General features: G+C 46.6%; 1 protein-coding gene across 7 annotated transcripts in view; it reads left to right on the top strand.

The window, feature by feature from the left end:
- P4HA1 (prolyl 4-hydroxylase subunit alpha 1) overlaps positions 1 to 17519 on the top strand; it is a 90596-nt gene that overhangs the window by 63427 nt on the left and 9650 nt on the right. For 5 of the 7 annotated variants that reach the window (XM_073585822.1, XM_073585818.1, XM_073585816.1 and 2 more), the window contains exons 10-12: positions 7288 to 7387; positions 15051 to 15104; positions 15836 to 15901. In XM_073585822.1, coding sequence (XP_073441923.1) covers positions 7288 to 7387; positions 15051 to 15104; positions 15836 to 15901 — 220 coding nt within the window. Of the gene's footprint in view, positions 1 to 7287; positions 7388 to 15050; positions 15105 to 15165; positions 15220 to 15835; positions 15902 to 17519 lie in introns of all 7 variants that reach the window. The other 2 variants (XM_073585819.1, XM_073585817.1) reach the window with 1 other exon arrangement.

Raw genomic sequence — 17519 nt, 5'->3', positions numbered from 1 at the left:
ATCTGAAGACAGTCTAGGCTGGACGAGCCCTTGATCAAGAGATCGTTCAGATAAGGGATGATGAGGATCCCCCTGAAGCGAAGGATGGCCATGACTGTCGCCATCACCTTCGTGAAAACACGGGGGGCGGAGGCCAGGCCGAAGGGAAGAGCCGTGAACTGGTAGTGATTTCCCTGGATCGCAAAACGAAGATATTTCTGATGTTGTAAACAAACAGGGATGTGAAGATGGGCATCCCGTATGTCCACAGAGCAGAGAAATTCTCCGGGTTTCATTGAGGCTATCACCGACCGAAGAGACTCCATTTTGAAGTGGAGAACCTTCACGTGGCGGTTGAGCAATTTGAGGTTCAGGATCGGCCAAAAGGTATAGTCTTTCTTCGGAACTATGAAGAGATTTGAGTAGAACCCTGAAAACCGTTCGTTTGTGGGAACGGGAACAATCACTCCAGCGGAAAGATGGGAGGAAACGGCTTGATAGAACCCTGGAATGTGAGACCACTGTCTTGGAGGTCGAGACAGGAAAAAACGTCTGTTTGGTGGGGAAGCAAATTCGATCTTGTATCCGGACGCGATGATTTCCCTGACCCAAGCGTTCACGAAAAAGGAAAGCCTGCCTCCCACCCTGAAAGAACTTCCAGGTGGGGGCGACCCGTCACTTGGAGGAAAACCTACCGTAACGGGCGCCTGAAGACCTGTGGTATTGTCCTCTAGATCTCCAGCGGGGAGCGGGTTTGTAAGATGGTTTTTTTCTGCACTCGTTCCCTAGAGGCGGAAGGACGATCTTGCCGGGCAGATCTGTCTGTGGATGAGAAGGGACGAAAAGGCCTAAATGGCCGGAAACCCTTTCTGTTGAAAAAGCGTTTTGGTAGAGACTGGGGAAGGGAAGTGCTTTTACCACCGGTAGCATCTGATATTAATTGATCCAGCTTGGCTCCAAAGAGCCTAGAGCCATGGAAAGGCAGATTGGTAAGTGACTTTTTAGAGGTGGTATCCGCATTCCATGACTTTAGCCAAAGGACTCGGCGTACGGCTACTATGTTGCTGTTAGCCCTTGCTACACACACTGCCGCATCCAAGGAGGTGGCCAAAAGGTATTTATCCGCATGATTAATTTGATCTGCGAGATCTGCCAACTCGTCCTGAGGAGCTGCCGCTAAGATGCCCCTGCGAAGAATTTTTGCCCAAGCCGAGATGACTTTTGCCACCCAGGCAGACACGAAAATCGGACAGAGGGATGCGCCAAATGCCTCAAAAATTGATTTCGCTAGAGATTCTATTTGCCTGTCTGTTGGATCCTTAAGTGATGCCCCATCCGGGAGGGATAGAAACGTCTTAGAGGCTATGCGAGAGACTGGAGGATCCACTTCAGGGGCTTTGGTCCATTTTGTGAGTAAATCTACATCAAAGGGGTACAGGACATCTAAGTACCTGCAGCCTGAGAAGCGTTGCTCAGGGTGCTCCCAATGTTTGGTTAGTGTAGTATCAAACTCTTTGTGGTTTGGAAAGGTTCAGGATGGAGGCCTATCTCGTTTAAATGGAACTGCACATTCCTGAGGCGGGGGCTTGTCCTGCTTAATTTCCAGGGTTTGGAAGATGGCAGAAAGGAGACTATCGACCATATCCCGTGTTTTAGATATGTTATCTGCTTCTGAACTAGATCCCGATTGGAGTTCGTCGTCTGACCTAGAGTCATCCTCTGAAGTAGAAGGACACCTGGGAGAAGCAGATGGGCCTAGCGAACTGGAAGACGAGCCAGACAGAATGTGCTTTCTAGAAATCCTACTCGGCCTGTCCCTCTGTAGGTCGCGGTCAGGTGCGGACGACTCACCATGTGAGGCGGTCGGTGCACAGGTGGCTGTAGATAGCTGAGGCAAACGTTCTAGGACCTGGACCAGGGACTGAGAGACTTTAGTCAGATCAGAGACCGACTGAGACATTGCAACAGCCCACTCTGGGAGAGAAGTACCCTCATCCCGGGCATTGGTGTGCTCCTGCGAGGCCGACATAGTTGAATGACTGCAGGACGGACAGAGGGGAGACGACTGACCCGACGCCCACTTCTTTTTACAGCGTGCACAGGCATAGTGGGTAACGGTAGGCTTGAAGGAAAGCGCCGTTGAAGGGTTGAGCATAGGTAAGTTAAGCCTTATGACCGCAGCAAACAGAAAGGAACTGCAGAGGGGAGCCAATTTGCCATTAAGCGTCGAACCTACCGAAATTCAGACGAGCAGCAGGACCCTGAGAGTGTCCCCCAAGCAGCGCAGGAAGCCAGTGAAATTGCAGGAGGAAGCTGGCAGAGAACTCGGTGGGCAGGCCCTGGCGCCGGGACGTGATTGGGCAAAGGCAGCGGAGGGGCGCGGTAAAAAAGGGGGTTGCCTTCCCTAAAAAGAGACATCCCGTGATGGGCTGGAATGGGCGCGAGTAAAAGCGCGCCCAATGAGAAAAAGAGCGTGTTCAGAGAGGGGAGGAGCGCAACTGAAAACGAAAGTGAAGCGGTCTCCCTCCGTGCCCAAACTTGTATACTGATGCCCGCGGCGGCGCCGCTGATTAAAAGTAAGTCTGCGCTACCCCACTATGAAAAAAGGACCCCCTTATGTCTAGGTAGACCCCCGGTGACTGATCATCAGCTCCTGCCCCTGTATCAAAGGAGCGCGGCTGAGATTGTGAGGTGCGCGACTAGTGGAGGAGGAGGGGCGGGAAATTTAAAAATCCATTTCTGCTTCCTGAGACATGCGGGGCTAAAGGGATCGTTCAGAATCTTACCTGACGTCCGTGAAGAGGATGATCACAGGGGCCCACGAGCATAAGGCAAGCCGCTGGGAAATGTCCTCTGTTACCCGCATCCTGCAGAAGACGGCGTTAACCTCTTGTTGGATGGGAAGGATGCACTACTTGCGATCGCCGTCTTCCTCTCAGCCCTGTCCCGAGAGAGGGGTGAGGAGGGGGATTTGGCAAGGACCAGCCACCTGTCCACAACCCATAGCACCAGAAGTTGATAGGGAAAAAGTCCTACCAGCGGTACTGAGAGTTGCGATGTGGGGTACGCCACACTGCTCGCTCAGCTGCCTGATATGGGAAAGCAGGGTGAAACTTACACCCTGTTTCCCGACTTGAATCTGAAAAACAAAAGACAAAGAATTAAAATGTTCTACTAGAAAGCCTAAGGGGAAAAAATGTTAACTGCGGATCTGGGGAGATCCCGGTCCGCCTCCTACAGACACTAAGCACAAACTGAGGTACTTGGTATCTGTCGGTGGGTGTATACTGCCGCGGAGGAGCCAATTTTCTTGTTTTTGCATAGTGTCAACCTCCTAGCAGCAGCAGCAGCATACACCCTATGGTAATCTGTGCCCCCCAATAAGGCTATAAAGAAAATGCAATGATCCCTTCATATATAAACCATAAAAACCAATAGCGATGGTGAAGGAAGAAATGATCAACGATAATATAATATAACAAATCTATGTAGATATTTATAATGAACAATCAATATAATTTGACACAGAAGTAAAATCACAATGAGACATGGAGAACAGACGCTAGAAAACACACATGCCACATTCAATAATTGAACATACCAGGAATTATATCGGTAATATCAATATAGCATCTACCTCCCAACACCGCTCCATAGGCGGTGAAACGCACACCAAGGTGCGTGTACGCAAGACTAAATACCCTGCTACTATGGCTACAGGTAATTGTTTGACTTCCCAATGGATGTATGACTACATGCGCTTTTATTGTGCCATTCCTACTATGGTGTTTATGGTATATTCCATAGGTGTCTTTACCATTACACTATAGTAATCCATCCCTTGCCTGTGCTATATTACCGTTCAGCTTGATGGACATCAGGATCTAGATATATCCTTACTAGATATCTCCATTATAGATATGCAGATATTACTGTTATACAATTCCTGGTATGTTCAGTTATTGAATGTGGCATGTGTCTGTCTTATAGTTTCTGTTCTGTATCTCATTGTGATTTTACTTCTGTGAAACTTTTTCATATGGGAAAAAAACTTAAAAGGGTTGTCCAACGAACAAAGTACACTTTAATAGATCTTAGAATAAAATATTATAATTTAAAATGTTATGTAAGAGTAGTAAAAAGCACATGGTCTAAATTTAAATATGTAATAACAAAGAATAAAAAAAAAACATAGTACGATACCCCCACAGTGAATTCCTCCACAGACACTGTATGGAGACACCATCACAGTAAGGTTCTTAACTGTAACCCCACACAGCCCTACGTACAGTATAATTGGAACAAAAAGTGCTCCATATAGTATAATGAACCCCACCTAGTCCTCCATACAACATAATGGGTCCCACATAGTCCTCCATACAGTATAACGGAGCCCTGCATTGCCCCACATAGTGCCTCATACAGTATAATGTCCTTATATAGTACTGTGTAGTATAATGGTCCCACATAGTGCTCCATACTGTATAATGGACCCCACATACAGCCCTGCATTAGACTGTATGGAGCAGTAAGCTGTGAGGAGTCCATAAGCCAAACCTGCGACAACTCAATTTCCCTGACCTCTACTCCACAGCACTGAAATCACTGCTGAGCATGTACATAAAGTGCAGCACCGGTCTCTTGATGGTGTCTTCAGATCCTCTGTACAGTGGGCATGTTGCAATGACTTTATGGCACCCACTGTGCTGAGGTGTCAAACACAGAGGGGGAATGATTGGGCGTCAGTTTCAACTGTGCGGGGTCCAGGATGCTGACATAGCCTGGTGTGGGACCCGCCCTGCATCATGGTCCAAATATACTCTGGGGACCCGCCATACATCGGGCCAAATATTCCCACCCTGCAGGCCAGAGCTTTACTTGTGTGCCCTAGATCATCTATTAACAAATGTGCCACTAAAGTGAAACTGTAGATATTACAACAGCTGTAGAGCTAAATGGATGGAACCATAAGGAAGTATAAGCCTATATCAGACGTGCTTTGTCATAAATAAGAGTACTTATCCTAAGATGCAAACGGGGTACGGGTGGGAGTAGAAGAAGCCGAGCAGAAAAAGCATCTTTGCAACTTCGTCAGGGGTCGTCAAGGGAGCCGCCATTAGGACCGTATAACATTGATTACATTCAGTTTCCATATTTTATAAACTTGTCAGAGCATCTTGCGTGATATTCTCCAGAGCCTTCTGCCGTGTGATGATGTAATGGCCAATCTTATTGCAGGCATTGCTCTGAAGTCATAGGAATGTGTGCTGTATCATACAAAGTAATGATCTGCATGTAGTTTCTTACAGAGGTTTTTTTATTTCCATTTTTTTTTTTTTTGACATTCCTGACGACAGCCAAGTCTGTGAATGACAAATACACCCTTGTTTGCAACTTACTGTGCTTTCTGCAATTACGTGGCAATTCACGATGGCTTATATCCAATATCCACCAAGCTTATTCTTAATGTGCCAGGGCAGCCTCTGATGTGTCATGTGCAGAAAAGACAGAACTGCTGGCACTTGAGGAATTCTGACTTTCCAGAAGGATCACTGTATTTTTATGACTGTACAAAAGGATATTTTTATCTTGGTCCATTCTGTAACCTTGGTCTATGCAGAAAAACAGGGAAGAAGGGGGGAGGGGAACTGTGCTGTCTACACAGTGGTCTCTGGTTTGGCTGTGTAAGGACACAGACATTTTAGTTCTATATAGATGGCAGTTAATCGATCCAGAATTAATAAGGTATTGCACTTCCAGCAAATAAAAATAAATTTTGTAAAATATAAATTCAACTATTTTCTACTATTCTGTTCTTTCTGTATCAACTTCTCATAGTATTCTTGATCTCGCCTTGAATTAATCAAAACACCTTTTTACTTTTTTTTAATTTCTAATCAATAAAGAATAAAAGTGAAAAGAAAATCTGGCCAAATAATGGAGACACAGGTAGCTCTTTATCTCTGATGATCCCCGCACCTGGGCCAGCCGATGTCCTGGTGTGCCCACTACATCCACCCTGCACCTCTTAGCCCTGGAATGCAGGGTTTGCCGGAATAATGTGTGAAAATCTGACAGTTGGCAAGTTTTCCTCCATGTGCAATGAAGGTCAAAGGGGTTTTCTGATTTTAAAATCCCTTCACAACCTGTGCAGTTTGGGTTAATAAACGAACCCCTTTGCTCACCTTTCCCGGGTCCAGCGCGATCTTTGGAGCTGCACCTGGTGTTTGTCTGCAGTGCTGAGATCGCATTGATAGCACTGCAGCCAATTGGAGAGCTCAGCGACTCACGACGTCAACATAGCCCGGTCGCTCAAAGCTCTGGGAGCACCAGCAGTAAGGCTGCCGGCACAGAGGGTTTTTCTGAAATGTGCTTCAACAATTACTTAAATTGGGAAATGTTTTAACTTTTCAATGTAGAAGACATTAGTCTGTCAAAACCCTCTGAACTAGGGACGCACAACCTTTCTTGGTCAATGATCGTACTGTAAAGTTCTCAGGGCCAGAATAAAACTTGTGACCGTATCAGCCCGAAATGTCTCTAAGCTGGGGTTCAAATTCTGTGCCTCCCATTTACCAGGAAAATTGAGATGTCATCTTCTGTTTGGCGCTCTAGAAGAGGGGCAACAAGGTGGTTGGCCATGTACATGAATATCTTAATTCTGGTTTGTGCGAGTCCTAGAAACAGATGAGTGATATATTGTTTAAAATTTATTTGTTTATTTATATTGTAGTAAAGGGGAGAATGCCCTAGGATAACTAGTCCGCAGGATGTTATTCATGAAAGATGAAAACCAAGACCAGAATGTCTGTGTCCTGATAGTTGGGTCTGTACAGGTTGTGCACGGTTGCTTTTTAACCAGCACATGTATGTAACCACATGTATTGCACTTTCTTTTTTTTTTTTGAGGCCGGTAATAAGCATAAGCAATTGAATACAAAATACAAACTTCATTGTGGCGGGATGTATCACTTTTATCAACTTCTGTTTAGATCATTAGGTTTACTGCAATAAGCCATAATTGTTAGCTGCTCATTGGGAGATCGTCCCATGGATACTGTATGCTTCCATTATTGTAGGCTCTTGGCATCCCATGGTTCGGCCATGCGTGCTGCGGTTCACTGTTCTCTAACGCGTAGTAACCAGACTATTCGTATACTGTCCTGTGTATGCAGAGCAGCACTGCTGACCTGTCTAAAACGCTAGCGCTGTGCATGTTCAATGAGGCTAAACTTTAGAGACAAGTTGTACAGCTCTTTTATCTGACTAGAACACTAATCCGTGCCCCTGTGCTTCCATTTACACCAGTGCTTGGCTGTCCAGCTATGAGGATCCTGTCATTGCTCGCATTAATTCAAGAATACAAGAATTAACAGGTCTAGATATGTCCACTGCGGAGGAACTACAGGTATGTTGATGAAAATGTTTAAAGAGATTTACTGTGATAAAGAAGAAAAATTGTAAAAAAAAAAAAAAAAATGTACCCTTGGCTTGTGCAAGCTTCCTGCAGCTGTTCAATCAGATATTGTTCCCAATTATCCCTCTGTTGTGCAATGTGTTTGTTCAGAAATTGCCACAAACACATTCACACACAGTCTTGTAACTGCAGGTGCACACACAAGATTTTGTACTGTGTATATCTTGGCGTTCATTACGTATGCGACATGTGGTGCATGTTCTAACCAAACAATGGGGTTAAGAACAAACTAAAAATGCTAAATGGTCTTTTATCTTCCTCATTTTTAAGGATGCTTTCTCTAGTCACCTTCCACGACAGCAATATCGGAGGATGTCTCCCCGCCCTAATAGGGGACAGGAAATGCACAAGAGGTTAAATAACCCTCCCCTTCCTATTACCTCCAGTGTTTTTCCTGTCCACTATGGGGGCATGAGAAGTCCGATGGTGCTGCCATGGCCGGCGACCGGAGCACCCCATCTCTTACCTGGAGCCGGGCGGCCGATGGTCAGGGAATCCGTTCCTCCCTCCTTGGATCTGGCCGCTCCCGTCTCCGCCTGCAGGCGCAACTCGGGACCCCGTACCCGCCTTTTCTGCGCCCCCTCCGCAGGGTTAAGTAAGGCGGCGATGTGCAGCTGGGGTCCTCATGGAGTTCCCCGGCGTCCTCCTCCCCATAACGGCGGTGCATCAGAAGTGACACGGCACCGTACTTCAGGTTTCAGGGCGGCAGCATGGCGGCCTCCAGGGAACGCGAGCGGCGTCTCGGGGAAGGTGAGAGCTGCGCCTCTTTGCCCGACCACCTGCCTGACGCTATCCACCCGCCTGTCGCAGCCCACTCGCAGCCTGTTCACCGCCCACCTGCCCACTTACCTGAAGTGATGGGCACTGAGGGGGGCTAAGATGATACAGGGGCAGCATCGGGCGGTGGCTGGGAGTTCGAGGGGGCGGAGTGACGTCCCCAGGATGACAGTGGACAGCTGGGAAGTAGCCGTGAGGAGGGGTAAGCACGATTACCCCCACCTGTGGACCAGGGGAGGAGCACGGAAGACGCTGTGGAGCCTCGGCTTTTTAAGACCCTGGCAGGAGTCGGACTCAGATTCGGGTGAAATTGCTGCCTCTGAGGATGCATGGGAAAACGAGAGTTCCACTTCTGCCCCGAGGCCCGATAACAAAAAAATATTACTTTTCATCGGGAGACATGGGGGACTTGGTTAGCATGGTAAGGGGCACCATGGGATTAGAGGAGACGGAGGTAGAATACTCGGTTCAGGATGAAATGTTTGGGGGATTGAGACCCAAAGACCAAAAGGGGTTCCCCATCCATGAGAACATCTGAAATTTAGTTATGCAAGAATGGGCCTTTCCTGAAAAAAGGCTCACTACCCCATCAGATATGAGGAACAGATTTACTTTGGAGGGGGATTGCTCCCTATGGGAGATCCCCAAAGTAGACATGCAGGTATCCATAGTGACGAAAAGGACGGCTCTTCCCTTCGAAGACTCGTCTCAACTCAAGGATCCTATGGATCGTAAAACAGAAAGCCTACTTGGGAAATCATGGGATGCCTCCACAACCCTGCTCAAGGCTAATATAGCCTCTACATGTGTGGCAAGGTCCTTATTTCGCTGGCTGCGTACACTGGAGGACCACCTCTCTCAAGGAACCTCCAGGGAACAGATCCTCGATTCCCTGCCGCTATTGCAAAAAGCAACAGGGTTCCTAGCCGATGCCTCTGCAGAGTCCATTCGGGTAGCAGCAAAATCGGCAGTCCTCTCCAACTCAGCCAGAAGGATGCTGTGGCTGAAATCGTGGGGAGGAGACATCACATCAAAGTCAAAACTTTGTGCAATTCCCTTCCAGGTTAAGTACGTATTTGGCCCAGCCCTGGATGATATCCTGGAGAAGGCCACAGATAAAAAGAAGTCACTACCGGAACAGCGGAAACCTAGAAGACAGTTTTTTTTCTTTTTTGTTCCTCCCCCACCCGTGACCAACCCTCCCAGAGAGAGTTCAAAGGGAAGGGTAAAACTGACAGGTGGATCTATCCGAAGGGAGGAAGAGGCAGAAATATTCTGGCCTCCGAGTCCCAGCAACAACAAAACCCCACAGAAGCAATGACGGCATTCCGGTCGGGGGCCGACTCTCGAATTTCATTGAGCAATGGCAGTCCATAACATCAAACCAGTGGGTTCTTCATACTATTTGCGACGGACTGAGATAGGAATTCGAGAGTCCTCCCCCTCAATGCCTGAGAATAACCTCCCTGCAAGCGCACCTCCAAAGATCCTTGCTGTCAGATATAAAAACACTCCTGCAAGCAAGAGCAATCTCCCCGGTTCCACAACAAGAAATGGGTAAAGGCCACTATTTTCGTAGTGGTAAAACCCTCAGGGAAACACAGGGTCATTATAAACTTGAAACCGTTGAACCAAGTGGTGAAATACAGGCGATTCAAGATGGAGTCGGTCAAGACTGCAATCCCTCTTATATGACAGAATTGGGTGATGGCTACAATAGACCTAAGGGACGCCTATTATCACGTCCCGATCCATCCAGACCACAGAAGATTCCTCAGGTTTGCGGTATCTCAGGGGTCCCAGGTCAGGCACTACCAATTCAACGTCCTGCTGTTTGAAGTATCATCGGCCCCTCGGGTATTTACCAAGGTGATGGCGGAGGCAATAATCTTCATTCGCCAACAGGGGATCTGCATCGTCCCATATCTGGACGACCTTCTAATAGTAGTTCCATCCAGGCCTCGCCTGAACCAGGACGTAGACAAATCTCTAGAGATTCTGAAATCCTTGGGTTGTCTCCCCAACCTAGAGAAGTCAAACCTTCATCCCTCAACAAGGAAAAAGTTCCTAGGGATTCTCCTGGACTCAGGAGAGCGAACATCCTTTTTACCCAGGGAACGGCAACTCGACCTGGTTTAGAGGATCTCCAAGTTCAGGGACCAAAGAGCACTGACCCTGAGAGACTCAATGTCCATGCTGGGATCATTGACTGCATGTATCCAGGCTGTCTCCTGGGCCCAAGCCCATACTCGAACACCGAAGAACGTAGGACTGCATGGTCCAAGGAAGCACCAGAATATATTGACCAGGAGAACTCTTCCAGGTCATGTGAAAGCCTCTCTTCTATGGTGGCTGAACTGCCAGAACCTTCAGCGGGGGGTCAGCTGGGATCAGCTGCCCCTGAAGATCATCACCACGGATGCCCGTCAGCGAGGCTGGGGCGCGACAGTGGGAAAATCACACTTCCAGGGGTTATGGGGCCCAGAAGTCAGTTCCAGCTCCTCAAATACAAGGGAACTAATAGCAGTAGAGGAGGCACTAAAGGCAGCAGCGACCCTCGTCCAAAACCATCACGTACGTGTGTACTCAGACAATATGACTACGGTGTCCTACATCCACCACCAGGGAGGCACAAAATTCTTCAACCTAAAGCGGTTGGCTGCGAAGATCTTCTCCTGGTCAGAGAAACATCTACTGTCCATATCGGCAGTGCATCTAAGGGCAGTAGACAATGTGGAAGCGGACTTCCTCAGCAGGAGGGACGTTCATCCTGGGGAATGGAGCCTGGACCAGTCAGTATTTTCATCGCTGGTCTCAAGATGGGGATATCCCGAGGTGGACCTGTTTGCCAGTGGTCAGAATGCGAAGGTGGGAACATATTTCTCCCTCAGCCCCGCCGACGGAGCGTGGGAAGTAGACGCCTTCTCCCACCCGTGGCACTTCAACCTAGCCTACGCCTTCCCTCCAATCCCTATGATAGCGAGAACACTACAGAAGGTACAGGCAGAACGAGTCACTACAGTCTTCATGGCTCCCTTGTGGCCGGGAAGGAGCTGGTACGGAGCCCTGCAAAACATGGCTCAGGATGGTCCAATACTCCTGCCCCAGAGGGACAATCTCCTTCGCCAGGGCCCTCTACTGCGCCCAGATCCGTGCAAGCTGAACCTGGCGGCCTGGCTACTGAAGCCAGAATTCTAAAAGCCAAGGGCTTATCCATCAAGGTAATCCAAACCCTACAAAGAAGTAGGAAACCAGTGACGAACGCCATTTACGGGAAAGTTTGGAAGAAGTTCTCGTCCTGGTGCTTCCCAAATCTTCCGGATCCCTTCCGTCCCAAGATTGCACAGATCTTTAGAGTTCCTCCAGGATGGCCTAGATCTGGGTCTCACACCCAGTACCTTAAAGGTACAAGTGTCAGCCCTTAGCTCATTCTACGATCAGGACTTGGCGAGCCATCGATGGATTAAACGCTTCATGACCTCGGCGTCTAGGATCTGTCCCAGACTCCGTAGCCAGATTCCCCCCTGGGACTTGAACCTGGTTCTCAAAAGCTTGACGGCTGAACCGTTTGAACCTCTGGCTTCCACGACGTTGAAAAACTTGACACTAAAAACTGTGTTCCTGGTGGCAATCACTACCGCAGGCCCTTTCGATACAGGAGCCATACTTAACCATCATGGAGGATAGCATCATCCTAAGATTAGATCCCTCCTTTATGCCTAAGGTAGTCTCGAACTTTCATAGGAGCCAGGACATCGTATTACCCTCCTTCTGTCCAAGTCCCACCAACGCGAAAGAAGGGTTCCATACCCTCAATGTACGCAGAGTAGTCCTCTTCTACCTACAGCAGACGGCAAGTTGGAGGATTGATCAGAACCTATTCGTTCAGATTTCAGGCCGAAATAGAGGCAAAAAGGCGGCAAAAAATACAATCGCCAATTGGATCAAGCAAGTGATCAGCCTCGCCTACTCGTCACAGAACGTTTCCCCTCCTACATCATTAAAAGCCCACTCTACTCGTTCTGTAGCAACTTCGTGGGCAGGAAGAGGGGACGCATCTACAGAGCAGATATGCAGAGCCGCCACCTGGTCGTCTGTCCACACATTCACCAGACACTATAGACTAAACTTCAACAGGCATTTAACGTTTGGCAGACGTGTTCTGCAGGCTGTTGTCCCTCCCTAAGAAATTAGTTGTTTTGTATTTCTCCGATACTACTGTCGTGGAAGGTGACTAGAGAAAATAGAATTGGTCTTACCGGTAATTCGGTTTCTAGGAACCTTCCACGACAGCACTAATTTCCCTCCCTACCTGATGCTCTACCGGATGATTCCTGCACCTTGGTGGTAACTATACATGCTAGCGTGTACAGAAAAAACACTGGAGGTAATAGGAAGGGGAGGGTTATTTAACCTCTTGTGCATTTCCTGTCCCCTATTAGGGCGGGGAGACATCCTCCGATCCTGCTGTCGTGGAAGGTTCCTAGAAACCGAATTACCGGTAAGACTAATTCTTTTTTTTTTCGCAGTTTTTCAGTGTAACTGCAGATTTTTGTCTCTGTGCTCGCACAGTAAAGGTTCGCCACCTTTCCTCTCTATGTAGAGGATGCCCCGTGTCATTGTTGCAGGCCTAGGTGTGAAATGATCATTAGAAAGATTTCTGTGCTGTCCCTTCATATGCATAGTTGTACAATTACTAAGGATGATTGGACCAGTGCATGTTTGGGTTTGGACGAACTGTAGTCCAAAGTTTTGTTCAGGTATCAGAATTTGACTAAGAACCCAGTAGAAATCTATGGGTACTCGAACGTTAGTGCTGTAAAATGGTCTTAGTAAGGGCTAGGGGGAAGCAAAATGGGGGTAAGAGCAGGAAAATTGCCAATCAAATAAATGTGGATAGTGAAATGACTTAAAATAACATGGAATAAAAGATTTATAATCTGGAACCAGGAGGCAGAGGTCAAGTGGAGGTGAAAGAGGAAGAGTCTGAATGGGCGTTACTCACATTAATTAAAATGAACCAGGCATGGGGCCCACAGGATTTGGACGTACCTTTGGCTGACTAAAGAAGTTTACCAGCCGCATCCAGCTATTGTTATACTCCACCGCATTGTTTGTTCTACAGTTGTGCTCAAAAGTTTACATACCCCTGTGAATTTTTGCATTCTTGGCCAGTTTTCAGAGAATATGAATAACACCAAAACTTTTTCTCCACTCATGGTTAGTGGTTGGGTGAAGCCATTTGTCAAACTACTGTGTTTTCTCTTTTTAAATCCTAATGACAATCCAAAACATCCAAATGACCCTGATCAAAAGTTTACATACCCTGGTGATTTTGGCCTGATGGCACCTGTGACAAATGCCAGTCAAATTGTTCGGGATGCAAAGAAAAACCCACAAATAACATCAGCTGAAATACTGGACTCTCTGAAAACTAGCGGTGTGGCTATTTCAAGATGTACTATAAGGAGGCACTTGAAGAAAAATGGGCTGTATGGTCGAGTCGCTAGAAGAAAGCCATTACTGCGCAAATGCCACAAAGTATCTTGCCTACAATACACAAAACAGCACAGAGAGAAGCCTCAAAATTTCTGGAACAAGGTAATTTGGCGTGATGAGACCAAAATTGAACTTTTTGGCCACAACCATAAACGTTACATTTGGAGAGAGGTCAACAAGGCCTATGATGAAAGGTTCACCATTCCTACTGTAAAGCACGGAGGTGGATCGCTGATGTTCTGGGGATGTGTGAGCTACAAAGGCACAGGAAACTTGGTCAAAGTTGAAGGAAAGATGAATGCAGCACGTTATCAGCAAATATTGGAAGCAAATTTGCAATCAGCATGGAAGTTGCGCATGGGACGTACTTGGACGTTCCAACATGACAATGATCCAAAACACAAGGCCAAATCGACCTGTCAGTGGTTACAGCAGAACAAAGTGGAGGTTCTGGAGGGGCCATCAGTCTCCTGACGTCATTATCCTTGAAACACTCTGGGAAGATCTCAAGTGCGCAGTTCATGCTAGACAGCACAAGAATTTACAGGAACTGGAGGCTTTTTGCCTAGAAGAGTGGGCAGCTTTACCCTCTGAACCTCATCCACAACTATCACAATTGACTTCAAGCTGTCATTGATGTTAGAGGGGGCAATACACGGTATTAAGAAATGGGGTATGTGAACGTTTGATCAGGGTCATTTGGCTTTCTCCTGGCGACTTGACCATGCAGCCCATTTTTCAAGTGCCTCCTTATTGTGCATCTTGAAACAGCCAGACCACTTGTTTTCAGAGAGTCCAGTATTTCAGCTGTTATTTTTGGGTTTTTCTTTGCATCCTGAACAATTTTCCTGGCATTTGACTTCCGGGAAAGTTTGTGTTCGGCATTGGACCCTAGATGTCTTGTGTAAACCCCAAACTGGTTTGTTCATCCCTAACAATTACTACTTGGTTCTGCTTTCAATAGAATCGCTTCTATGAACAATAGAGCCAGTATTAGTATATGGTGGGAAATTGCATATTTATTGGTGGGTGGGGGACATATAAACTACTTTCTGATATTTCTCTCAGGTTTGTTTCACACCTAATCAGATTTAGGGTAGAGGATCAATTTGATGGCTATGGACAGTTCTGTGATTGCTGAAGATCCAAGGCCCCCCATATCTCTGACTAACCTGTAAAAGACCTTTCACCGTTCTGCATGTTACTTATAGTCGCCTCCTGCTGAATTCCATGTTCAGAACTGTTCCTAAAGATTCAACGTGGGGACTGTAACAAAAATGTCTATCCATTCTCATTAGTCACTGTGTTCTTCTCATAGGTGGCCAACTATGGCGTTGGAGGCCAATATGAGCCCCACTTTGATTTTGGAAGGGTAAGTGTATCTTTTAGAGAACAGATAAATATTCCCATGTATTGTTTTCTTTATCTTTCAGGTGGCAAATTATGGCATGGGAGGACAATATGAACCCCACTTTGACTTTGCACGGGCAAGTAACGCTCTGGGGTCCTGCAAGCTGCACTTCCATCTGCGGGCTCTTATTACTGCTATAACTTGTAGTATTCACTGCTGAGCTGAAGCCGATGGAACTGCTGGTTTCAGTGATGCCACCATACTTGTGTGTCAGCGTAATTCTTAATATTGGTCATTTAATCTGTCTCTGTAGAGCAATTTATAAAACCACCAAGAACAAAATGGATAAATAATACTCAAAATGCTTACAAAGCCTTTATGGTTGTTGCATTGGGAAAAATGCATTTGTAGCCATTAATTTTTTCTTGATTGAACTCCGGGTGGTTTTCTAGCATGGGATTAGATTTTGTGAACAATAGATCAGTCGGAATTTAGATTTCTTCTGTTTGGACGTAGTGCATTGATGCTAATCCATAATTAATGTATAAAGTGTTTTGTCTGAGCATGTATCTGAATGTCCGTAACCTGATTACTGTGGAGATTGTAACCCAATGACTGTATAAACCATATGTTCGTACATCCTGGATGCTGAATCATTCTTCATATTTTCCAATGATACAGTGAGTGCATGTTGCTCGTAACACTCCTTAAAAAGCTGATGGTCCACTAACCTATTCTTGTGTGTTCCACAGAAAGACGAACCGGATGCTTTTAAAGAGCTTGGCACAGGCAACAGAATTGCCACATGGTTGTTTTATGTAAGTTACTAGTCTCAGTTTATCCATTATTTAGCTCGCCAAGTGCCAGTTATGACATGTGCCATGACACCATACTGCATGCTCCTTTTGGGCCTCTTTGTGTGGTTTTTTTTTTTTTTTTTTAAACCCAGTTACTACTTGCAAATTGACAAAATTGTGTTGCGTGACTATTGCCTTTATATTACAGCCCACATCTGATAGATATCTGTTGAAAAGTTGATTGTTTAACCCCTTCCCGACCATTGACGCCACATAGGCGTCTTGAAAAGTCGTGCCAATGCGACCCATGGCGTCATGGATGCTTGTGGCGTCATGAATTAATTGTCCTCCTGCGGGTCGGGTGACCGGACTCACTGAAAGGTCACCCGACCCGCACACACGACACTTCATAGTTAACCCCAGGGGGCGTGGCTTAGCCCCCACATGCCTACGATCGCTCTAATTGGCTGTTTCACTTTTAACAGCCAATCAGAGTGATTGTAATATTTAACCAATGAAATTTGGTGAAATATTACAATCCAGCCATGGCCTATGCTGAAATGGCATCGTGCATGGCTGGAGACATCGAACCGCCCCCTCCTCCACCAACTGACGGCGCCGATCGGCAGCCGCTGTCGTAATCTGTCGTCCCTCTGGCCTTCCCGGATCATGGGTGCCCCCATCTTAGAAAATGGTGGGCGCATGCGCAGTGCGCCTGTCGAACATGCAACGCTGCAGATTCATTCATTTATTTTGATCACTATGATAACTTTCACAGTGATCAAAATAAAAAAAAAAGTAAATCACTGCCCCCCTTATCACCCCCCATAGGTAGGGACATATAATAAAATAAAGAAAATATTTTTATTTTTCTATTAGGGTTGGAATTGGGGTTAGGGTTGGAATTGGGGTTAGGTGTTGTGAATTCGCTTTCTGGCCTCCCTCTGGTTACTACTGAAGGTAGTGGAGCTGGTCAAATTGACAGAGGGGTTGCGAGTTCTCTTTCTGGGCTCACTCTGGTGGTTATTGGAGGTAATGGAGCTGATCTGATTAACAGAGGCTTGCCACCTGATAATGAGGACGACTGTTGGAGATCTGGAGTTTCAGATTGGGATTTAAGACAGCCGACTCCCTCTATCCCTGCTGGTGATTTTCTTCCTGCCTCCTGATGTCTTAGTTTCCAGCTCTGTCCCTGCATGTTCAGCTAAGTGTTCATTTGCTATTCTGTTTACATTTGATCTGGTTTTGTCTCTGTTTTTTTATGATCAGCCAGCTCTGGCTGGGGCTGTGCTGAATCACCATCCATATGTTACTGCTTGTGCCTGTTTGGTATATTCTGAAAGCAGAGCAAAAAGAGGCCAATCTAATAAGGGACAAAAACAGAGTGCTGATATAGTGGGCGAAGTTGTGTGTCTTCAGTATTTTTTGCATCAGACGTGTTGGACTTTTTTTTTTACAGGGTTTTTTGCGTGAATGCAGACATTGTCTTTCCTTTCCTGTTCTGTCTAGTCAGTGTGGGCCCCATCATTTGCTCAGTCTATTTTCCTGCCTGCGTTTGTGTTTTCATCTTGTCTCACCGACAATATGTTTGGGGGCTATCTATTCCTTTGGGGTCTGCTCTGGTGCAGTTTAGATTTTC

This window comes from Dendrobates tinctorius, unplaced genomic scaffold (assembly GCF_039654945.1).
Source record: "Dendrobates tinctorius isolate UK_male_01 unplaced genomic scaffold, ASM3965494v1 ptg000089l, whole genome shotgun sequence".
Lineage (NCBI taxonomy): Eukaryota > Metazoa > Chordata > Amphibia > Anura > Dendrobatidae > Dendrobates > Dendrobates tinctorius.
The sequence above is the reverse complement of the archived record's forward strand: the minus strand, read 5'-3'. Positions and strand labels throughout refer to the sequence as shown.